Below are 24,390 nucleotides of genomic sequence, written 5' to 3' on the forward strand. Positions count from 1 at the left end.
AATAATTATGGTACTTGTAACATGCTTACAAAGTGCCACGCACTGACCTAAAGGTTTTGAGGAAGGAGACAACAGAATATCATTTAGGTCAGTGGGCTGGTTTCTTTAAAACTGGCTATGACCGCAAGGGTGGAGGGAAGCCGTTTGAGTCCCAGGGACCAGCAGACTCTAACTTCCCTCCAGCTTAAGTTTTATTTTCTTTCCCACATTCCCTACCTTCCCCTTGCCTGCATTCTCACTCACCTGCACAGGAGCAGGGCTTTTCCTTCCTAGTAACTGTGAAAGGATGGTTTGTTCTGAGCTCTGAGCTGGCTGCATCCATCCGGAAAGGATATCTCTCTTCTCTCCACTCTGTCTCTCTTTCTCTCCTCTGTCTCCCCTCTCTCTACTCTGTCTCTCTCTCCTCTCTTTCCCCTCTCTCTTTTTCCACTCTCTCTCTCTCTCCTCTCTCTTTTCTCTCTCCATTCTCTCTCCTCTCTCACCACTCTCTGTCTTGCTCTTTTTCTCCCTTTCCTCTCTCTTCACTCTCTCTTCTCTCTCTCCTTTTCTCTCTCCCCTCTATCTTTCTCTCCATGCTCTCTTCTCTTTCTACTTTCTCTCTATCCTCTCCACCCACCACCCCCCTCCCTCTCTCTCTCTCTCTCTCCTTCTTTCTCTCCCTCCCCTCTCTTTGGGTTCAAACCAAGCTGAGGGGCCTTCCTCCTCCTAGGACCAGCCAGGTTCTCTTTGGGTCTCCCTGCCAACCGGACGGGCTGCAGGTCCCTCAGACTCCGTCCTCACAAGTCCGCATCTCCACAACCAGCTGTGGTCCCAGTCACCTCACTGGCCCTGGGAACGTAGCGGGTTTGGACACAAAGCAAAGCTGAGGGGGTGCAAACTGGGGCATGACGCGAAGCCAGGACAACACGGCCACAGCAACATCGGCGGGCCGGGGCTGCAGGGGAGGGCAGCTGAAAGGGGTCCAGCAGGTGGAGAGCCTCAGTGGCTCTCCAGCTTTCAGCCTGGGCTTCCCTGAGAGGATGCGGAAAGGGGGTTTGTAGCTGGGTTGGGCCTGGGTCTCCGAATGCTCGGGACCTCCACCCTGACCCCCTCCACCCGGACCCCCTGTCAGCCCCCATAAACCCCCACAATCCTCCCCAGCCAGGAGCAGTTTGGCGGCTCAGACCTTCCTCTCTGTAGGCATTCTGCAGAGAGAGGGGGAAGGAGAGTCTGCAGAGATCCGGGCAGGAAACCCCTGCCTAACCACCAGACTTCTGCTAGATATTCCCTTGGCACTGGATTGCTCCCAAGCCTCCGGGCCCTTCAGGACCCACAGAGAATTTTAAAGAAGATGTTCAAGGAGACAGCGACCCCTTTCCTCACCGTTCCTCTAGTCTCCTGCCTCTGGCTTCCTAGCTTAGTCAGCCGATGCCTGAGGCTCCTGATTTCTCTGCACCTCCCCTCCCTGCCCACTGCCTTCCTCCTCCTGTGCCCTGGCTGTCTGGCTTTCCACCACCATTCCTGTGAAGTGAGGCCGGCAGGAGTGGGTGTCACAGGAAACACTGGGCAAAAACAATTGTCAGGACTCCGGCTGCCCAGCTCTGCTTCAGGCCGGGTTCTCCTATAGCGTCACTGTGCAACAACAGTGTAGACAGCAGTTTCTATCCTTTTTTTTTTTGGTATTTTTTGAGCACGTACTATGTGCCAGGCACTGTACTAGGCGCTGGGATAGAAACAGCATGGTGTAGTGGATAGAGCATGGGCCTGGGAGTCACAGGGTCATGGGTCCTACTCCTGGCTCCACCGCTGCTCTTCTGTGTGACCTTGGGCCAGTCACTTGACTTCTCTGGGCCTCGGTTACCTCATCTGTAGAATGGGGATTGAAACTGTGAGCCCCACGTGGGACAGGGACTGGGTCCAACCCAATTTGTTTGTGTCCTCCCCAGTGTTTAGTACAGTGCCTCACATATAGTAAGCAGTTAACAAATACCATAATAATTATTACTGTTATTATACAAGCTAATCACATTGGATGCAGTCCCTGTCCCATATGGGGCTCACAGTCTTAATCTCCATTTTACAGATGAGGTACCTGAGGTCCGGAGAAGTCAAGTGACTTGCCCAAGGTCACAAAGCAGACAAGTGGCTCTCTCCACTAGGCCATACTGCTTCTCGTATTGAGTACTGGGCATGCTGGACACTGCCGAGTCAAGCAGGGACTCCCAAGCCTGGCCCCCCTTCTCCCTGCACCTCATTCCCCTCTGGATGGTACTCTAATTTGGACCGCGATCAAAAGATAAAAGGAAATGAAATCTTTTCTTTAGCTGGTAGAAGAGAGGGGAGCCGGGGCAGGGCACTACACGGAGAGAGAAGCAGAAAGAGAGGGTTACAGTCGGTGAGGAACAGAGTGGGATCAGATCCCAAGAGGATGGCAGAGGGAGCCGTTGAAAGAGGGAGATGGGCACAACGAGAGAACGTGGTGAGCAGCAGCTTAATCCTGTAAGAAATTAGTGCCGGGATTTGGGACCCAGGGCAGAGTAGCCCAGTAGGTTCCAGCAAGGTATTCCAGGTAAACAAATAAGAGTCAGAATGGACTGGGGGGGGGGTGGGAGGGTGGTGAGCGGGGAGGAGAGAGGCAGCCAGAGCTGGTTAGCTACAGGCCATTTAGCCACAAGCGGAGGATGTGAAGTTTCTCAGCTCTGGGAACTCACCCCTCCTCGGGCTTCAGTTCCAGCTGTCAGAACTTGGGTCAATATATGTTAATGAGCCTTTGAACGAGCAGTGCCGGGAGAGCTGGTTTGGGGCTTCCTAAGACCTTCAGAACTCACGGCTATTCTCCTGGGCGCTCCTCCCGGCTGTGCGCGGAGAGGAAAGCGGAGAGGAGAAGAGGGAGGGGGGCCCTCAATTATAAATGAGGGCTAAATTGGGAGTGCTTTTTCCAAGCGTTTCTACCAGGATACTGGGATAAACAGAGATGGAGCTGGGCTTGGCTGTAGAGAAGCGGTATGGCTATAAAGAAGCAGCACGGATAGCATACAGGCCTGGGAGTCAAAAGGACCTGGGTTCTAATCCCGGCTCCACCGCTTGTCTGCTGTCTGACCTTGGTAGTCATTTCATTCCTCTGGGTCTCAGTTACCTCATCTATACAATGGTGATTAAGAATGTGAGCCCCATCTGATTTGCTCATAACCACTTCAGCCCTTAGTACAGTGCCTGGCACATAGTAAGTACTTAATAAATGCCACAGTTATCATTATTAACACATTACATTAAAAAGGTCTACTCTCCTCCCCTTGTATGGGTCCAGCTTTAGGCCGGGAAGTCCCCTGAGATAGCTGGGGCCCGGAAGAGACAGGAATCTTTGGTGGCCATTGAGAAGGTTCCTGTCAGGCGGTCGGAGGTCTTCATCACGGGCTTAGCTGCTGGTCACCTTGTGAGGACTCTCTTTCCATTCCAGGAATAGATAGATCTTGAGGTAGGCGGCAGTCAAATCAGCCCCTTACCATAGAGACTTTCCCATTGTCTTTTGGATAAAGAGTCTCTGCCCTCCAGCGGAAAAGGGAGCCAAGCCATACCTGCACCTCTTCCTCCTGCCAGGCTTGAAGCAGTTTATGGGGTGTGAGTATCGACACTCTAATAACTGTCTCATTGTGGTACTTGTTAAGTGCTTATTCTGTGCCGAGCTCTGTTCATTCATTCATTCAATGGTATTTATTGAGAACTTACTATGTGCAGAGCACTGTACTAAGCGTTTAGAATGTACAATTTGGCAACAGATAGAGACAATCCCTGCCCAGTGACAGGCTCACAATCTAATCGGGGGAGACAGACAGAATCGGGGGAGTCTGGGGTGGACACGAGCACCAACTTTGTTTTGGGGTGGACACAAGCACTGACTTTGTTTTCCAGATAGGGAGGGACATGTAGCAGAAGGGTGTGGGTGCTGTTGGGCTAAAGTCCCTGACTTTCATTAATTCGTTCATTCAATTGTATTTATTGAGCACTTACTGTGTGCAGAGCACTGTACTAAGTGCTTGGGAGAGTACGATACAACAATAAACAGATACGTTCCCTGCTCATGACGAGTTTACAGGGTTAGTCCCCGTGGTTGAGGAGGCTGGCTGGTGGTCAGGGCCAGGTGGGGTGGCTCTTATGAAAAGATCTAGTGAAACAGCCTCTAAACTGTAAGCTCATCCTCTATTATTTATTGATTTTATTGTATTGCATTTGTTTAGCACTTACTATACTGTTCTAAGCACTGGGGTAGATAAAAAGTAATCAGGTTGGACACAGTCCATGTCTCCACATGGGCTCACAGTTTTAATACCCTTTTGACAGATGAGGTAACTGAGGCTCAGAGAAGTGAAGTGACGTACCCAAGGTCACAGAGCAGACATGTAGTGGAGCAGGGATTAGAACTCAATCCTTCTGATTTCCAGGCCCATGCTCTATCCACTAGGCCATGCTTCTTAAATCTAGATTTTAAGCTATGGGCAGGGAACGTATCTGTTAATTCCGTTGTAGCATACTCTCCCAAGTGCTTAGTACAGTGCTCTGCACATCGTATGTGCTCAATAAATACCATTGATTGATTTATTGATTGATTGGACTTCTTCTACTCCCCTAACAGTTGAATCAGAGGGGAAAGGTTCAGGCCCTGCTAGCCCAGGTCCTGGCACTGGGAGCTCTGGTCAGGGAGAGAGAGTTAGGGTCAATGGCCGGCTGGGCCTGCCTCACCCAAAAGGTTGTGGCCCATTGAGGATATCCCAGGAATCACGAGAGTGGGGGAAAGACACCTCCTCCAGAGGAACACTTGAGTCCTGCCCTGGAGTAGTGGAGCGGGGAAGGGCTCGGCTTGAGCCGCTCTCGTTTCCGCCTCCTGGATCGGGGTCAGGGCAAGAGCCAACAGATCCCAATGAGCCCCACTTACCAGATGCGGGCAAAGCCCAGCGTGTTCACTGAATGTGGTGACTACTCCCTATGGGCTCCACTGAGCCACTGGGTCGGTTCAGAGGCAACACTTGGGCCAGGTCTGGGCACATTTAAGGCGCCCAGGTTTCTAGACCCTGCAGAACTCTAGCTCAGACATCTCTTCTAGCTAATACCTAAAGACTGGGAAACTGACCTGTGGAGGAGGAAGCAAGCCTGTGGTCCCCAGGATCATGTCCCCCTGCTAGACTGGGGGCTTCTAGTGGGCAGGGATCATATCAACCAGTTCTGTGGTGTTGTACTCTCAAGACCGTAGGCTAGTCATGGGCAGGGGATGTGTCTATTTACTGTTATATTGTACTCTTCCAACCATTTAGTACGGTGCTCTGCACACATGGGGCTCACAGTCTTTATCCCCATTTTACAGATGAGGTAACTGTGGCATAGAGAAGTTAAGTGACAAGCCCAAGGTCACACAGCAGACAAGCGGTGGAGACGGAATTAAAACCTAGGCCCCTCTGATTCCCAGGCCTGTGGTCTATCCACTAGGCCTTCTGCTTCTCTACTATTAAATTGCCATTAACGAACATTAATCAGTAAGTAATGAAACTTAAATCTGTATGGAGCTTTTATTTTTCCCAAGTACTTTCCTGTCAGTGATCTTTTTTCATTAAAATCCCCCACAATGTCCACTTTACAGGTGAGGAAACTGAAGCACCAAGAGGTTAAGTGATTTGCCCGAGGTCACCCAGTAGCAGAGCTGGGGCCAGAATCCAGGTTTCCTGATGTCCAAATTTATGCTCCTTGGCTCAGTGGAAAGAGCCCGGGCTTGGGAATCAGAGGTCATGGGTTTGAATCCCGGCTCTGCCACTTGTCAGCTTTGTGACTGTGAACAAGTCACTTAACTTCTCTGTGCTTCAGTTACCTCATCTGTAAAATGGGGATTAACTGCGAGCCTCAAGTGGGACAACCTGATTACCCTGTAATCTATCCCAGCGCTTAGAACGGTGCTCGGCACATAGTAAGCGCTTAACAAATACCAACATTATTATCATTACTAAACCAGTCACCCCCAGGAGATTAAAAGATTAAGACTCATAATTCCCACATGAGAGGGGAAAGAAGCTAGAGAGAGAAAGTGACTTCCCCAAGGTCACACAGGGAGAAGGTAAGCTGGTTGTGGGCAGGGAGTGTTCCTGCCTATTGTTATATACTAGTCGCTTAGTTCATTCATTCACTCGATAGTATTTATTGAGCACTTACTGGGTGCAGAGCATTCTAAGCGCTTGGAAAGTACCATTCAGCAACATACAGAGACAATCCCTACCCAACAACAGGCTCACAGTCTAGAACGGGTGGACAGACAACAAAGCAACACAAGTAGGCATCACTGTCATCAAAATAGATAAATAGAACCATAGATAAACAGTCAGCACTGAAGAAATGATTGAAAGAATGAATGGATAGCAGAGTAGGGGGCAATAATGCCCAGTTTCTGAAAAATGGGGTGGGGTCGCAAAGCCAAGCCACAGTTCGGGGAGCGACTGGAAGAGCCCGAACGTGGCTTGGAGAGTGTGAGCTCTGGGCATTCCCAGCCCTGTCCACAAGGTGGAGCTGAGAGCCAGCAAATGGGGCCCTCTGGCGGGGGGGGGCTTTGGCCTTGCCTTTCCAAGAGGAGGAGGGCCCTGGAGGACCATCCCAAGTGAGAGGGAGAGGGAAGAGCAGCTCAGTTTCCCCACCATGGCGCCAGCTTCCACGCTCTGTCTCGGGGTCCTGCTGGGCCTGGGGCTCCCCAGGGCCTGGGGGGCCATGGACGCCTGCTACGACCCACGGGGACACCCACAGCGCTGCCTGCCCGTGTTCGAGAACGCGGCCTTCGGCCGAGAGGTCGAGGTGACCAACACGTGTGGCTCTCCGCCCGAGGACTACTGTCTGCAGATGGGCGGGCCCGGGGACACCCAGCTGTGCCACCGCTGTGACGCCCGCGACCCCGACCGTCACCACAACGCCACTTACCTGACCGACTTCCACAGCCAGGAGGAGAGCACCTGGTGGCAGAGCCAGTCCATGGCCTTCGGGGTCCAGCACCCCAACTCAGTCAACATCACCCTCCGGCTGGGTAAGTGGAACCAGATTCTCCTCCCCCACCGAAATGACCGGGGACCCGAGGCCCCCTCCTCTGTCCCTGCCTCCCTCTCACCGGACCCTCGGCGCAGCCGGAACCCCCTGACTGTTGCCCCCAAGGCGGAGTCAGAGGAAGCCAAACAGAAGCCTGGTCCTCTGAGGAGCCAGACGCATCCTGGAGCCAAGGCCCAACGTCTTGGGAGGGGAATCTCAGCCCAGGAACCTCTCTCGGACTCTGTTTTCCCTCGCTTCCCACCGGCGCCGACCCCTTCCTTTTTCTTTCCTTTCACCCGGTACCTGTGTTTGAGTCCTGTCCTAGGTATTTAACTGAGACGTGTACCAGACTGACACGCGATCCAGGCTTTTGAGCTTACTGGGAACTGCTGTGTAGATGCTGAGCTGAGTCGAAATGGAAAATGGCCCCTAAAGTCATTTTCTGCCCAAATGTTGTCTATTGGACATCGAAGTGATGCTACATTCATTCAATCATATTTATTGAGCGCTTACTGGGTAACACTGTGCTAAAAATTGCACAAGCCACTAGCACTATAACCAGATCCTTCACCCCGATTCTCGTACCCCGAACCTGTGTGACTGGACCTAAGCTCGTCGGACTTTAAGACGGAAGACTCCATCTGCTCTTTGAGAGGAGCATATTGTGCTGTGAGATTACTCTGGAAATTGCATCAAACATTTTATTTCCATGACTAAATTTCATCTTAATTGGTGTCTCCTTCTTCTTTCTATCCCCGAAATATTTCTTGCTGTAGACAAGGGAATTGTTCCTAAAGTTAGATTGTAATTGTGAGAGGAAAGGGAAAGTTGAGGGAAGTGATTATCGGAAATGTTGGTGTTATTATAAAGCTAATAATAATCCCATGAATTGGTGAAGTGCTTTTGGTGGACTCCAAAACACTTTCATATCAGTTATCTCATTTCATCCTCCCAATTTCCCTGCGAGGTACGGAGAGGGCGGTATTATTAGCTCCATTTTATAGATAAGGAAACTGAGATACACAGAGGTTAAGTGATTGGCCCATAGAACCCACGGGTCAGTGGCAGAGCCGAGACTAGCACCCAGGTCTCTTAACTCTCAGACCCGTGAGTCTGTATCAAACTTCTTCCCTCCTATAAATGTTTGTCTTTTTAACTTTATAGATCTGGACTTGGTTGTCTTCTCTTTATGATCTACTGCGCCTTAAAGAAACTAGCAAAGCTATCCTAGGGCAATTCCATTCCATCCCCTGGAGATCATCTTTTATCTTATCTGAACTCTTTGTGCCCTAGTACAGTGCTCTGCACACAGTAAGCGCTCAATAATGCCGTCGCATGATTGGTTGATTGATTAGTTTGCCGTTCTTTTTAGACACGGACGAAACTTTGAAATTTGTTCTCATCTAAGAAGTCAGACCCACTCGTCCCTACTGGATTCATGATTTAACTGGGCGATTTTATGTTGTTAACATCTGGAGTTAGACAAAAATCAATCTTATCTTTTAGAGAGAAGTTCTTCGCGCTCCCTACCTCTTAGATCGTGAGCCCTGCGTGAGTCGGGTCTGACTCTCGGAGGCGGCTCTCTTTGTTAACCTCTTCCCCAGCTGCTGCTGCTGCCGTCACAACCCCTGATGTGACAAAGAGATGGAGGACTCGCCATGTGCCTTCTGAGTGGCTGGGCCGTGGCACCGGGTGACCGCCAGCTGATCACTCCCGGGGCTTTACCCCCGGCAGCTCTTCAAAGGGCCGTAGGGGCAGAGCAGTGTGGGCGAAGGATGGAGAAGGGTCTGTGTCAGGGTAAGCGGCAGCGGGAGAATGGGATGTCCAGAATCGGATGGAGGTCACTGATTTCCCAGCCCCCTATGGACTCCCGGACATCTGTTCCAAACCCCCAGCATGCTGGGTTCAGCCTTCCTGTCTGAGATGAAAGAAGGGACGTCTGGCGATCCACCGCTCTGCTCCTTGTTCCCAGCTTCCCTGCAGAGGCTTCTGCTGCACAGAGGGAGAACAACGGGTTCCTCTAAATCTCCCCCATCCCAGGACCCTCTGGAGGCTGAAGCTGAGCTATGGGTGATGTGGTTATCTAGCGGGCATGGTCTACCCATCCCAACGAACCTCAACTTTTTTTCTCTCCCCAAACCAAAACACCTTTTCCCATCCCCGCCACGGGCTCTCTTCCCGACAGAAGGAACGCTCCCCTGGAACAGTGGTGGGGCAATACACTCTCAACTGTCTCTTTTCACAGGCAGCCCAATGGTTCCCCCACCGTCCAATTTCCTCACTTTTCCTCCTGGACCTTCCCTTAGTGGTTTGGAGAGGCTTCTGATCTGGGCCTCAGCATGATGGAGAATGGATATGGCAGCCACTATTCTCCTGCCTGGAATCAGTGGCCTATCCTGCCGGGGGCCCATGAGAATCTCGGCCAGACTGGCTTTGGGTTAGCAGCAGCATGAACTAGTGGAAAGACCACGGTCCTGGGAGTCAGAGGACTTGGGCTCTAATCCCAGCTCCACCACATGCCTGCTGTGTGACCTTGGGAAAGTCACTTTATTCATTCATTCTATAGTATTTATTGAGCGCTTACTATGTGCAGAGCACTGTACTAAGCGTTTGGAATGTACAATTCGGCAACAGATAGAGACAATCCCTTCTCTGTGCCTCAGTTCCCTCATCTGCAGAATGGGGATTCAATACTTGTTCTCCCTCCTATTTAGATTGTAAGCCACATGTGGTACCTGATTATCTTGTATTTACCCCAGAGCTTAGGACAGTGTAAGAGCTGCTTAGCACATAGTAAGAACTTAAATACCATAATTATTATCCTTTCCCAGTCTTGGTTTTGGCTAGGGAGGATGAACCGTAATAAAGATTATTTATTGAGCATCCACTGGCTGCAATGCACAGTATACTAAGGCCTTGGAAAAGTACAAAAGAAGCGTGAGATCTTTTCCTACCCATCGGGAGCTTACATTCCAATGGGGGAGACTGAAATGAAAATACTTAGAAATGGAGTAGTCAGAATGAATGAATTGACTATAAGCTCAGTCAAACATACATACATGAGTGCTGAGGCTGGTGGGTTGAGGTGATTTTTAGGAATTCATTCAGAAAGGCTTCTTGGAGGAGGTGGGATTTTATAAGAACTTTGAAGATGGAGAAGCGTGGCCTAGAGGATAGAGCACAGGCCGGGGAGTCAGAAGGTTCTAATGTCAGCTTCACCACTTCTCTGTGATGTGACCTTGGGCAAGCCACTTAACTTCTCTGTACCTCAGTTACCTCATCTGCAAAAAGGGGGTTAAGCCTGTGACTTAAGACTGTGTCCAACCTGATTAGCTTGTATCTACCCCGGGGCTTAGTGCAGTCCCTGCCACATAGTAAGTGCTTAACAAATACCATTTAAAAAAAAAAAGAGAGAGCTGTAGTCTGTAGGATTCAAATGGGAAGAGAATTTCGGGCCGGGGGGGGGGGGGGTTGGATGAGGGAGCAGAGGCAGGAGAGTCGAGAGTGAGGTTCAGCTAAAAGGTTGACTTGGGAGGACTGAAGAGAGCAAGCTGGAGCAGTGAGGGAAGACCGCCAAACCGCAGTTGTTGCTTAATGCTGAGGGGAATGGGCAACTTTTAGATGGTCTTGAGAAGAAAGATGTGAAATCAACCAGTTGTATTTATCGAGCATTTACTGTATGCAGAGCACTGTACTAAGCACTTGGGAGACTATACTCTAACAGATTTGGTAGACACATTCTCTGCCCACAAGGAGCTTACAGTCTAGAGAGTCATTCATTCATTCACTCATATTTATAGAGCGCTTTCTGTGTGTGGAACACTGTACTAAGTGCTTAGGAGAGTACAACAGTGAGGATGAGGCAAGTACAGGCTGAATAGACTGGGGGTCTCTGGGAGTCCCTGGGAGCAGGAATCCTACTTAGCCCAAGATTAACTGTCCTTGGCTTCATTCACCGGAAGGCCTGGGTCTCCCAGCCTCCCCCTTCCTCTTTCTTTGGGACCGGATTGCCGAGTCCCGAACAGTTCTGCCCTGGAAGGGGCAGGTCAGGGACTGTTTGTTGACTTGACACCCACAGCGGCTCCAGTCTGGAGGAGACGCCTCAGCTGGCCATCCCTGACATTTCTTCCTGCATTCTAGCGACGCCCCCGGACCTGGCCTGCCCCATTGGGAATCCTCTTGGGGAACCCCGCGGGCTGAACCTGGAGAGAGGGGGAGCCTGGCTCTGGGCTGTGCGAGTACGATGGGGGTCACCGGGTGATGGTGGTGGGTGGTTGGGTTCCCGGGAAAATGACCCACGGGAAGCAGGCGGAAATCTGGGTGCGCAGATCACCGTTCTCTCAAGGGACTCTCTGCTGACTCCCTGAGATGAAGAGGGGGCGGTCAACTGAGAAAGGGTCTGGAGGCTGCAGGTTTGGGAAAGAGAAGGGGGGGTGGGGCCCCTAGAGCCACTTGGCCTCCTGCCCCTCCCCGCGCTTCCCCTCCAAAAACCAAGGCCTGTCTGTCACTGGGGTGGATCCAGGCTGGTGTCTCCATTATATTCCCCCGCTCGGTGATACCTCCCCTTCCCCCTTCCCCTCCTCCCCAGTCTTCCCAGAGAGTCTGGGCCTGAGGCGGCTGCTCCCCAGATGGGTCCAATTAAAGGGTTTTGTTTTGTTTCCCTTTTCCCAAAATAAGCCTCTCCCATTTTGAACTCATTATTTGCTTCGCCTGAGCCAGGATGTGGGACTAGCTTTGTTTCTTATTAACGGTGCTGTACGGCGTTCTGGAAGAGCCCTACTTCCAAGCTGGATTGGGGCCCTAGGCAAAGAGGATGGTCATCAGTTTATTTTGATTTTCTTCTTCGTGCTTGCAGCCCACTGTGGCCCAGAGGGTGGCCGGACGTCCCTCAGGAAATGATTCCAAGGGTTGAAAATGAGGGGTGCTTAAATGCAGCGGTGAAGGGGATCTCCCTTTCACCACCACCCCCAGCTTTTCCCCCAGCTCCTCTTGCCCATCCAGAGACAGTAGGCGATAAGATCATTTCATGGATAGATAATAACAATAATAACGATAATAATAATAATGGTACTTGTTAAGTGCTTACTATATGCCAAGCACTGTTCTAAGCATTAGGGTAGATACAAGTTAATCAGGCTGGACACAGTCCCTGTCCCACGTGGGGTTCAGAGTCTCAATCCCCATTTTCCAGATGAGGTAACTGAGGCACAGAGAAGTGAAATGATTTGCCCAAGGCCACACAGCAGAGACGTGGCAGAGTCGGGACTAGAACCCAAGTCCTTCTGACTCCCAGGTCCATACTCTATCCACTAGGCTACACTGCTTCTCAGGAGCCCTGGCCCAGGAGAATGGGAGTCTTGAGTTCTAGACCCAGATCCATCACTTATTTGCTGTGGGTCCCTGGGTGGGTCACTTAACTCCGGGCCTCACTTTTCCAATTAGTACACTTGTAGATTCCAAGCGCTTAGTACAGTGCTCTGCACATAGTAAGCGCTCAATAAATAAATAAATAAATACTATTGAATGAATTAGTAAGAGAGGGAGAATAATCTTTGACCCTCTTCTCCCCGTGCAGATAAAGCAAATACGAAATAAGATATGGGAATGGGCTTGGAGTTCTTAGAAAGAAAGAAAGTTAGGATATCAGTCAACCAGTTAGCGGCGTTTATCGAATGCTTAGGGTACAGAAAGCAATGTAGTAAACACTTGGGGGAGAGTACAGTATAACAGAGTTAGTAGACACATTCCCTGCTCACCAGGAGCTTCCAGTCTACAGATAGTCTAGAGCCTTGCGAATGTCTAAGCTGTGATTCTTACCAACTCGAAAAAGAAAAAAGATCCGTGGGGGAAACCCACCATTAATTAATTCATTCATATTTATTGAATGCTATGTGCAGAGCACTGTAGTAAGCGCTTGGGAGAGTACAATATGTCTGCGCCCTACCCCACCCCTACCGCTGTCGTGCCATATCCTTCCACTAGCAGCAGTTGCCAAGCCATGCAACCGTGACACAGAACCCGAGCGGTCTCTCCCCCCGGGGGTACAGCCGGCTGAGCTCTTCGATGCCCAAAAGAACACAATCAGCTGCCTCCTCCGTCCCCTAAAATGTTGTGAGGGGGTCCTTGTCTTCCAATAAAAGGGCCCAAACCCTCCGGCTTGTTTCCCCAGCGCTCTCTGGTCTAGAACGGTTCCAAGTCAGACTCCTCTGGGCTTGATTCAAAGTCCCTCTGTCCCATCCACCACTGTTTCCCCTGGCTCCTGCTCCACCAGGGGATGGGCTGCTCTCACTGGGAGAAAGCTGAGGCTGGTTCGCTTCCCAGATTCGCCTACTTCCCCTGGCACGGGAGCAGGGACGAAGCCACAGCTGGGATTCTTTCGTGGGCCGGTGACGGTGTCTGGATGTCAGAGAGAATGAAAGGAAAGGAAACAAATACTCGGCTTTCCAATCACAGCAGGAAAAACTAGTAGAGTCAGACTAGCTTTGGGGCTCCAGACGGGCAGAGTCCATTGGGTTACTATGGTGGAAGTTCTTGTGTTCCCTCAATTATGACAGGAGACAGGCTGGGGGTTGCATGAGGAACTCCACCGACCACTTAATACAGTGCTCTGCACAAAGTGCTCAGTAACTATGACCGACTGAATGAACTCCCACCTTAGGGTCACAGCTCAAGCCATTCCCCCAGCCAGAAATGCCCTCCCCAAGCCTCTTCTCCAGTGACCCTCCAATTCTTCGAAACTCAACGCAAACAATCCTTCCTCACTGAAGCCTTCCCACATCAACTCCACTTGGATCCTGCCAGGTGTTTTTCTTGTTGATTTGCCTGGTACTTGTTAAGCACTTGCTACATGGCATGCACCCTGAACCCTGAGGTTGATAAAAGATAATCGGGTTGGACATAGTCCCGATCCCACATGGGGCTCACAATCTAAGAAGGAGGGAGAACAGGTATCGAATCCCCATTTTACAGATGAAGTAACTGAGGCATAGGGAAATTAAGTAACTTGCCCAAGGTCACAGAGCAGAAAAGTGGTGGAGCTGGGCTTGGAACCCAAGTCCTCCGATTCACAGATCCATGCTCTTTCCACTAGACAATGCTGTTCGTAGGGACCCTGAAGCGATTTCACATGGCCCTCTATGAAGCATTTATTTCTTTCCATCATTCACATTCTTCTGAAGCTTTTGTTTGTTTTTACATTGTTGTCACTTGTGTTTTATGTTTCTTTTTGTATTTCCGTGTTTGTTCCTGTCCTGTTGCTTCCACAGGATTGCCCTGCTCCTTGAGAGTATGGGTTTTATTCTAGGTCTCTCCCTTCCATCAGCTCCTGCTGTCTCACTGTCTTTTCAACCTTCTCTTTCGGTTATTTTACAGCCATCCTGGGAGTTCCTTTACTCCCATCGTTTGAAGGAAATCAGTAAGACTCAGAGAAGGGAAGGCAGCTGCCCAAGGCCATGTAGCATTGCCAAGGGCAGAGCTGAGTTTAGAACCCTGAGTCCCAGATTTATAGCCGTCTGCATCCATCTCTGACTTCTGCCAGCAGAAAGGTTCCTTGGTTCATAATAATAATGATGATGGCATTTGTTAAGCGCTTACTCTGTGTCAAGCACTGTTCTAAATGCTGGGGTAGACGCAAGATAATCAGGTTCTCCCATGTGGGACTCAGTCTTAATCCCCATTTTACCAATGAGGTAACTGAGGCACAGAAAAGTTAAGTGACTTTCCCTAGGTCACATAGGAGACGAGTGGTGGAGCCGGAATTAGAACCCACGTCCTCTGACTTCCAAGCCCTTGCTCTTTCTACTAAGCCACGCTGCTTCCCAAGGCAAAAGGTAATGTTGCCTTGCCTTTTGCACTGACCAGGGATCTCTATGCTCTAGGGCTCGGTCCCAGCTCTTGGGTGTTCAGAACAAGCTGGACAAACATTCCGTTCTAAAGATTTCTTCCCTGTGGAGTTAAAGAACAGCAAAGATCCCCGGGGACACACACACCCCCACACAGCGGCGAGGTGGTTTAGGTACAGCCCTGCCTGGAGGTAGGTGGATGGATTAGATAAGCCATAGTCCTTTTCGGTTTGAGGCATCTATATTGGTGATTATGGAGGCTGTCTGGCTAAGTGTAAGGAGCGTGAGATTCCTGGAATTCTGGGTTCTTGTCCCAGTTCTATCACTGTCTGTTGTGTGACTGTGGGGAAATCCTTTAACTTCCTTGTGCCTCAATTTCTTCATCAGTAAAATTAGGATAATATTATCTAGCTCTCCTTACCTCTTAGAGAAGCAGAATGGACTTGTGGAAAGAGCACTGGCCTGGAAATCAGAGGACCTGGGTTCTAATTCCGGCTCTGCCACTTACCTGTTGTGTGATCTTGGCAAGTCACTTCATTTCTCCATGCTTCAGTTCCCTCATCTGCAAAATGGGGATCCAATTCCCCTTCCTACTTGGACTAAGAGCCCTATGTGGGGCCTGATCATCCTGTCTCTACACCAGTGCTAAGCACAATGCTTGGAACGTAAAAAGCTCTAAATGAATACTACAGTTACCATTAGTTGGTGAAGCTCCTTGGGGGAAAGAGACTGTATCAGATTATCTGGTCTGATTAGCTTGTATCTACTCCAGTGCCTGGCACACAATAAGTGCTTAATAAAGACCAGTATTATTTTTAATAACAATAACTATTTTTTGAGTATCTATTGTGTATCAGACCCTGTACCCATTGGGAGAGAGGCCGGGGAGACAAAATAAATTACAGCTAGGAGGAAGAATAAACCGGAAAGATGGATATGTGGATGAGTAGGTACTTAAATAGTGAAGTATCTAAGTTGATAGGAACAAAAGTGCTTCAGTTGATTCTGGCTACAGAAGAGCTGAGGTGGCACAGAAGTGCTGAGGTAGTTGAGAGGATATGATCTGGAGAGAAGAAAAATTAACTGGGGACAGCCTCCTGGAGAAGGTGGGATTTCAGAAGGGGTTTGAAGATGGGCAGAGCTGTAGTCTGATGGATTTGAAGGGAGAGGGAGCTCCCTGTGGGAGAAAAGGTGTGAGCAAGGGATTGGAGGAGAGAGTTGAGAATGAGGCACAGTGAGGTGAGTTTGAGAGGAATGAAAGAGTGCAGAGGGGGATAAGAGAGGGGATAAATAAGAAGGTGAGAGTTAATTGAACGTTGTAAAGCCAAAGGTCAGGGTTTTTTTCTAGATACAGAAGGAAATAACCATCAGATGTTTTTGAGAAGTGGGGAGATGGGTGTTTGCAGAATGATGTTTTAGAAAAATTATCCGGGCAGCAGAGTGGCTTATGGACTGAAAAGGCGAGGCTGATACATTCTCTAGACTGTAAGCTCCTTGAGGGCAGGGAACGGGTCTACAAATAACTCTGTTATATTGCACTTTCCCAAGCTCTCAATACAGTGCTCTACATACAGTAAGCACTCAAGAAATACCATTGATTGATTGATTGATTAATGCATTAATCTAGTTGAACTGTGATGAGCTCCTGGACCAGGGTGGTGGTAGTTTAGAGGAAGAAGGAGTGAATCCATTAAATGAAGTAGGGAGAAAACCAATTGGATTTAGTGACAAACTAAATGTGAGAGTTGAAAGAGGTTTAGGAGTTTGGGTATCCTATCAGTTCTTGTCTAACTTATGCTGTCGAGTCGAAGTGAAGGCATGGGCTCATCTCTCGTAGAATGCCTCACCTCCATCTGCAGTCCTTCTGGTAGTGGATCCATAGAGTTTTCTTGGTAAAAATGCAAAAGTGATTTACCTCTGCCTCTTTCTGCGCAGTATACTTGAGTCTCTGCCCTCAACTCTCTCTCATGCCGCTGCTGCCCAGCACAGGTGAGTTTTGACTTGTAGCAGATCGCCTTCCACTTGCTAGCCACTGCCCAAGCTAGGAATGGAATGGGTAGGCCTCTGCTTGACTCTCCCTTCCAAAAATGGGGATTAAGACTGTGAGTCCCACGTGGGACAACCTGATTCCCCTGTGTCTACCCCAGCGCTTAGAACAGTGCTCTGCACATAGTAAGCGCTCAACAAATACCAACATTATTATTATTATTATAGTTGAGACTGGTAGAGTACCGGAAACTCTCCAGGTGCAAAGTTGTTAGGGAAATCCCGTCAGTTTTACCAATCGCAAATTAAAGGGGTTGAAATGTGATCCGACATGGTGCCACCTCCCCTGTGATTGACAATTGCCAGTCTTCTGATACAGTCTGTTGCCAGCCTAGTGGGAGGTGTTGCCCACCTCCCAGCCTTGAAGGATTTCACTTAATTAACGTTTCATAGCACAGAATGTGCCAATCGTCATGATACCATGGGAAAGTTATGTGGAGGAGTGGATTTGAGAGGGAGGTTGAGGAATTTAGTTTTAGTCATATTGAATTTAAAGTGACAGTGGGTCATCCATGTAGAGATACCCTCGAGGTAAGATGAAAGAGGAGCTGAGAGATTGGGGCTAGTATCATCGATTTGAGAACCTTCTGCAGAGCTCTGGGAGCTGAAATCATGAAAGCAGATGCCCAAGGAAGAGAGTGTGAAGTGAGAAGAGAAGGGGACTCAGAACAGAGCCTTGAGGGAGCCCCACAATTAGAGGGTGAAAGATGCGAGAGCAACAGCTTCATGCTGAGAACTGTTGATGTACAGAATCTCCCCTGCAGCTGCTCTCTAAATAAGAGGGTAAATAGGGCCATCCGTGGATAGAGCCCAGCCCTGGGAGTCAGAAGCCCCTTGGTCCTAATCCCAGTTCCGTCACTAGTCTGATGTGTGGTCTTGGACAAGTCATTTCACTTCTCTGTGCCTCAGTTATCTCATCTGTAAAATGGGGGTTCAGACTGTGAGCCCCATGTGGGACAGGGACTGTATTCAATTTGATTATCTTGTATCTACCCCAGTACTTAGTACAGCACTTAACAAATTCCATAGGGGAAAAAAAAAGGGCGCTCGGACAAGTAACCTCTTTAGGGCTCTACGAGTCTCTGCCCGTCTGCCGCTGAAACCAGAGCAGATAGAACACGGGCCCGGGAGTCAGAAGGACCTGGGTTCAAATCCCAGCTCTGCCACATGTCTACTGTGTGATCTTGAGCAAGTCACTTCACTTCTCTGGGTCTCAGTTACCTCATCAGTAAAACGGGGATTAAGAGTGTGAGTCCCTGCAGGACAGGGACCGTGTCCAACCTGATTAGCCTGTATCTACTTCGCTCAGTGAAGAGATGTCACTGAACTCAGCGTCACTGAACTACCTCAGTGTTTACAAGAGTTCTTGCACACGGTAAACGCTGAGCAAGAATTATTATTATTATCATCAGGTCAATCCTGTCCTTCAGAGACAAGCAACAAGATCACCCAATCCCAACCCTTCTTAGGTGGTCTCTTTCTTCCCGGCTACAGGGAAAGCTTACGAGATCACCTACGTGCGCCTCAAGTTCCACACCAGCAGACCGGAGAGCTTTGCCATCTACAAGCGCAGCCGGGCGGGTGGCCCCTGGGTGCCCTACCAGTTCTACAGTGCCTCGTGCTGGAAGACCTACGGGCAGCAGGAGCGGCAGTACCTGCGGCCCGGAGAGGACGAGCGGGTAGCCTTCTGCACTCCTGAGTTCAGCGACATCTCCCCGCTCAGCGGCGGCAACGTGGCCTTCTCCACGCTGGAGGGCCGGCCCAGCGCCTACAACTTTGACGAGAGCCCCGTGCTGCAGGTAGGCCGCCTTGGGCGTCCCTCCGGGGGAGGGCCCGGTAGAAATGACCGTCATCGCCCTGGGATACTTCTCCCAGAGGCTCAGAGGCTGCTTCTAAGGCATAGGATGGAAACGGAGTTAGCTCTCATTAGAAGCAGTTCACCGCAACGGCTCTGAGGCTGACACTGCACTCTAGGTCAATCGATCAACTGCTCGTAGTTACTGTGTGCTTACCGTGTGCAGAACACTGTACTAAACACTTGAGGGAGTACAATATATGGCAGCCTCAGAGGACTGACGTGGGCTGGGTGGGGTTTGGGGATTCTAATCCCAGGTCTGGCAATTTTTTCTATGGTATTTGTTAAGCACTTACTATGTGCCAGGCACCATACTAAGGACTGGGTAGATACAAGATAATCAGGTTGCTCACAGTCCATGCCCTAAGTGAGACTCATATCGTTAATCCCCGTTTTACAAATGAGGTAACTGAGGCACAGAAAGGTAAAGTGATTTACCCAAGGTCACACAGCAGACATGAGGCGGAGCTGGGATTAGAACCCAGGGCCTCCGAATCCCAGGCCCCTGCTCTTTCCGCTAGGCCCCGCTGCTTCTTATCTTGGCCTCTTGCTTGCTATGTGACCTTCACTTTTCTGGGCCTCAGTTACCTCATCTGTAAAATGGGGATTAAGAGCTCGAGCCTCATGTGGGATAGGGACTGTGTCCAATCTGATTACCTTGTGCCTACCTCAGCTCTTAGGAGAGTGCCTGGCATAGAGTGAGCACTTAACAGATACCATTAAGGGTAAAAGAAGACACCTAGTGCCAGCTTAGAATTATCTAGTCCACACAGAACCAAAAAACATGTACCCTCCATCTAATATGTCAAGGAGGAGATCAGCTGCCTCCATCCAGTTTGGGGACCATCTCTCCATCCCACCCAAACACCTATCGCCACTGCAACAGATGTGCTGCTGGACAAGCAGCCTTGCCAAATTAACCCCAAACATTCACCAGCCCCAAATACCCTACAGGACGATGATGTTGTTGACTAGGGATGCAGCCAAGAGAACCATATCAACATTCTTTCCCGCTCTCCAGTTTGCGCTGTGACTCACCTTAGGTGAGTGGGCGAGAGGCAATATTTGAAAGATTAATGGAAGGGATGGGTGTGTGGGCTGGTGGACCGATGCCTACAATGTAAGGTATGTACTGGCAGGAATTCAGCCACAATGCAAGAGGAGTGTGCCTCTGTGTGTGTGGGTTTGCTTGCACGTGTGTGTTTGTGTAGTCACTGTGTGGGTAGAATAATATGGCATGTTCCCGTGCCCATATAGTTCTCTGGGAATGAACAACAGGAAGCAGGTTAAATCCGACAGACAGTTACTCTCCCCCCTCCCTTCAAAACCTTATTGAAAGCACATCTCCCTGAGGCCTTCCTAGACTAAGCCCCACTTTTCCTAATCTCCCACTCCCTTCTGCGTCACCCTGACTTGCTCCCTTTGCTCTTCCCCCACCTCATAGCCCCACAACTCTTATGTGCATACTTGTAATTTTATTTATTTGTATCGATGTCTGTCTCTCCCCCCGCAGACTGTAAGCACAGAATGCCACCGTTATTGTTATATCATATTTTTCCAGGTGCTTAGTACAGTACTCCGCACACGGTAATCGCTCAATAAATGTGATTGAACGACTGAATGAATGGTGAATGATGGGGAGCAAGTGCTGATCCTCAAGGTGATGGCAGTGATGGAGAGGTGTTCATTCAAAGTCACCTAGCATGTTATAGTGTACTCTCTCAAGTGCTTAGTGGAGTGCTCCGCACACGATAAGTGCTCAATAAATACAATCAATTGATCGATTGATGTGTAGAGCCTCCGCTGCAGAAAACATCCCTTCCCTGTCCATTAGTTGTTTTTTGTATCTGAATTATTATTTCATATCGGATTAGAGACTCCTCTCTGTAAGCTTGTCGTGGCCAGGGAACATATCTACCGACTCTCTTGTACTCTCCCAAGTGCTTAGTACAGTGTTCTGCACACAGTATGTGCCCAATAAATACAATTGATTGATTGATCTATTGGTTGATTCTCTGAGGGGCTCAGAGCTCTTTAGACAACGCTACTAAATTCCTAGCATACTGAGTTCCAGCACTTGTCAGCTGTGCTGTCACCGTAGAGGGAAGGGCTTAATTTATATTAAATTCCTACCCAAGGTCGATGATGTCTAATTTAAAGGTAGGTGCCTCTGTGGAAACCCAAACTAAGTACCCAGTGGAAAGGCAACCTTTTCAGAAATTCCACCCTCTCGACCTATCTTCTCCTGGCATCCCCCAACACCTCTGCAACCTTCTCCCACTCCTCACCCCGACCCTTTAACCAGGAGCTCCGACTGGACAGGACAAAGAAGAGCAAACAGAACTGCCGCTATTATTATATTATTATCATTATTTTATTTGTCAAGTGCTTACTTTGTATCAAGTACTTTGTACCCTAAGAGCTAGAGTAGATTCATATTAATTATGTTGCACACACTCCCTCTCACACAAGGGGCTCACAGTCTAAGTAGGAGGGAAAAAGGCAGAGAGAAGCAACATGGTGTAGTGGATAGAGCACGGGCCTGGGAGTCAGAAGGCCGTGGGTTCTAATATCCACTCTGCCATTTCACTGCCATGTGACCTTGGACAAGTCACTTCACTTCTCTGTGCCTCAGTCACTTCATCTGTAAAATGGGGATCGAGCCTGTGAGCCCCACATCGGACGGGAACTGTATCCAAGCCGATTTGCTTGTATCCACCCCAGAGCACAGTACCTGGTACATAGTAAGCACTCAGCAAATAGCATAACTATTATTATTATTATTATTATTGAATCCCCTTTTACAGTTGAGGAATCTGAGGCACGGAGGAGTTAAGTGACTTGCACAAGGTCACACAGCAGACAAGTGGCGGAGCCAGGTTTAGAACCCAATTCCTCTGACTCCCAGGCCCATGCTGTTTCCGTTAGACCACACTGCCTTCTGACGCTCCACTGTTCGGAACGTTGAATCTGGCCTGACACTCAGTGACTTAGACCCAGTTGAAAGAGTGGAATCTTATGGAAAATGCTGCAGGTAGGCCTGCTGAGATTTTTCCCAGGTCAGGACAGACAAACAATTCCCTAGAGGAAGTCTTTCCCCTAGGAAAATGTCGTGACTATCCCCCAGTTCAACATCTTTTCCACAAAGCGGAGGGGTGGGAGGTGCTGGCTGGCAAGGACCTTACAGCTAGGAAACTATAAATTTCTCCTTCAGCTGATCTGTTACACCACTGTTACGGGGTTCCATGTGAAGGGAGAGGGGGCAAGGGGCTCCAAATAGCTCCCGAAAGTGACCCGGGCTCCCCTGCGTCTGGCCAGCGGTGGAGCAGAGAGAAGGTCAGGAAGTCCTGAAGCCCTGGGCTGCTCCTGCTTCCCTGCCAGGCAAACCAGCGGAAACCTGATTCTGCCATCGTTGCGGGAGAGCCGGATTTGTCTTTTCTGTCCTGCACCAGGAGCTGGGACTGAGGCTCGTCACACCTCCATGGACCCAGGTTAACCGCTCTGCTGAAGAGCCAATCACTGAAACCCATCATAACCCAGTCAGTGGTCTTCCCCCACTCTCCCCACTCCCCCCTCTCCCTTCCCAAATCTCCAGCTCATCTGCATGTCGAGGAGGAGGACGCAATTAGAGATGAGCCTCGGGGTGGGAAGCTTTAGGGCAACAGTCTCCGACAGCATGAAGCAGAGGGAATTTGCTGTACAATAATATGCTTGGAAGCAGGGGATTGAACCAAATGACCTCCAGAGGTCCCTTCCAGCTCGGCGAATCTGTGATTTATGAAGAGCTTTTGGGCAAGTGATGCTAAATGCTGGTGGTTCATAATTAAACAGAGCTGTCCTGGATGGTTAAGTGTTCCAGGCAGGGAGTCAGAGAGATGATCTTTGAAAGTGCCTACCAGCTCTGTGTTCCGTAGGGTTATTTTTACTTGAGTTTTTTTCATGGCATTTGTTAAGTGCTTACTACGTGCCAGGCCCCTGACCTCAAATAACTTATGGTCAAACAGGTAGCATAAACCAGACAGACACAGGATGAGCAATTTTTTAAATTCCTAAATCCAGAGATTTTGTGGGTTTTGCCTTGGGAGAGGATTTGAGTTTTTCACACATAGGGGCAGAGTCAGGAATTATGAACAAAATGAGGTAAGGGACCCGAGTGAGGGGAAACTTCAGGGAAGAGTAGTTCATTCTCCCTGACTCCAAAACTCTTCTCCCCCTCAGGTCTCTCCCCAGCAAGTACAGCTCTAGGAGTGAGGCACGACTATAATCTTGAGTTCCCAGGACCAAACCCCATTCAGTTCTAGAGTGGAGGAGCAGTGCGGCCTAATGGAAAGAGCACGGGACCTGGGAGTCTGGGAACCTGGGTTCTATTCCTGACTCTTCCATGTGCCTGCATTGTGATCTTGGGCAAGACACTTAACTTTTCTGTGCCTCAGTTACTTCATCTATAAAATGGGGATTTGTTACCTGTCCTTCCTATTTAGACTGACCTCTGTATGGTGTGGAAATTGTGTCCGACCCAGTTATCTTGTATCCTCCCAAGTGCTTAGAACAGCACTTGACACATAGTAAGTGCTTAACAAATGCCATAATTACCGTTATTATCATTGGCCCTCAACCCTTTTATCCTTCAGAGGCTGAATTCAGTGCTAAGCAAGTGAGTTGGGGGAAGAAAAGGCATTTCACCACTTGAGAGGCCTCCTGTTTCTGTCCTACTTAAACTGTGAACTCCTTATGTCACAGGGATGTGACCGGACTGATTATCTTGTACTTACCCCAGCATTTAGTACAGTACTTGACACATAGTGTGTGCTTAATATATACTTTTTTTTTAAAAAAAAGCCCCTCAGATAAAATGGGTAGAAATCTGATCACTTTGAGCAGATTTGGAGAAGGAGGGGTCTAAAATGGAGCAGGAGCAGAAGGGCTGGAAGGGAGAGAGGAGCAATGGGGGGAAAAGGATAGAAGCAGTAGATAGAGCCCGGGCCTGGGAATCAGGAGAACCTGGGTTCTAATCCCGGCTCTGCCACTTGTCTGCTGTATGACCTTGAGCAAGTCACTGCACTTCCCTGTGCCTCAGTTACTACATCTGTAAAATGGGGATAAAGACTGTGAGTCCCATGGGAAACATAGTCTTGTATCCAATCTGATTAGCGTGTATCTACCCCAGCACTTAGTAATAATAATGTTGGTATTTGTTAAGCGCTTACTATGTGCAGAGCACTGTTCTAAGTGCTGGGCACTCTTCTAAGCGCTTAGTATGGTGTCAGGCATGCAGTAAGTGCTTAACAAATACCCAATTAAAAAAAAAAACAGGTTACAGAGACAGGGGAAAAAGAAGAGGTGAGGAAGGAGAAAGAGGAAGGGATAGTAATGAGGGTAGTGGGGTGGAGGTGGAGGAGGTTTCTTCCACCATCACTCACCAGCAACCTCCAGCTCAGTTGCCTTCTAAGCAGGGTGGCTGTCAGCAACAGATGGCCGGGAGCAGCGGCAGACTGTGGCCAGGCTGGTCCTTTGGGCTATGAATAGCTCCTGGCGCTACTAGATGGTGGTTTTTAGGTCTTGCCAGAAACTCCCACACAAAACACGGAAGAGCCAATTCAGCCTCACCGATGGCGGCTGTGG

At 49.4% G+C, this 24,390-nt stretch overlaps 1 protein-coding gene across 1 annotated transcript in view; it reads left to right on the plus strand.

The window, feature by feature from the left end:
• The first annotated feature begins 6,629 nt into the window (after nucleotides 1–6,629).
• The window catches only part of LAMC3 (laminin subunit gamma 3), a 56,224-nt gene continuing 38,463 nt past the window's right edge, over nucleotides 6,630–24,390 (plus strand). The window contains exons 1-2 of the mRNA XM_029063535.2: nucleotides 6,630–7,027; nucleotides 18,408–18,712. Of these exons, the coding sequence (XP_028919368.1) occupies nucleotides 6,649–7,027; nucleotides 18,408–18,712 (684 nt within the window). The 5' untranslated portion in view covers nucleotides 6,630–6,648. The remainder of the gene's footprint in view (nucleotides 7,028–18,407; nucleotides 18,713–24,390) is intronic.

The sequence above is a fragment of the Ornithorhynchus anatinus genome, chromosome 4 (genome assembly GCF_004115215.2).
Source record: "Ornithorhynchus anatinus isolate Pmale09 chromosome 4, mOrnAna1.pri.v4, whole genome shotgun sequence".
Lineage (NCBI taxonomy): Eukaryota > Metazoa > Chordata > Mammalia > Monotremata > Ornithorhynchidae > Ornithorhynchus > Ornithorhynchus anatinus.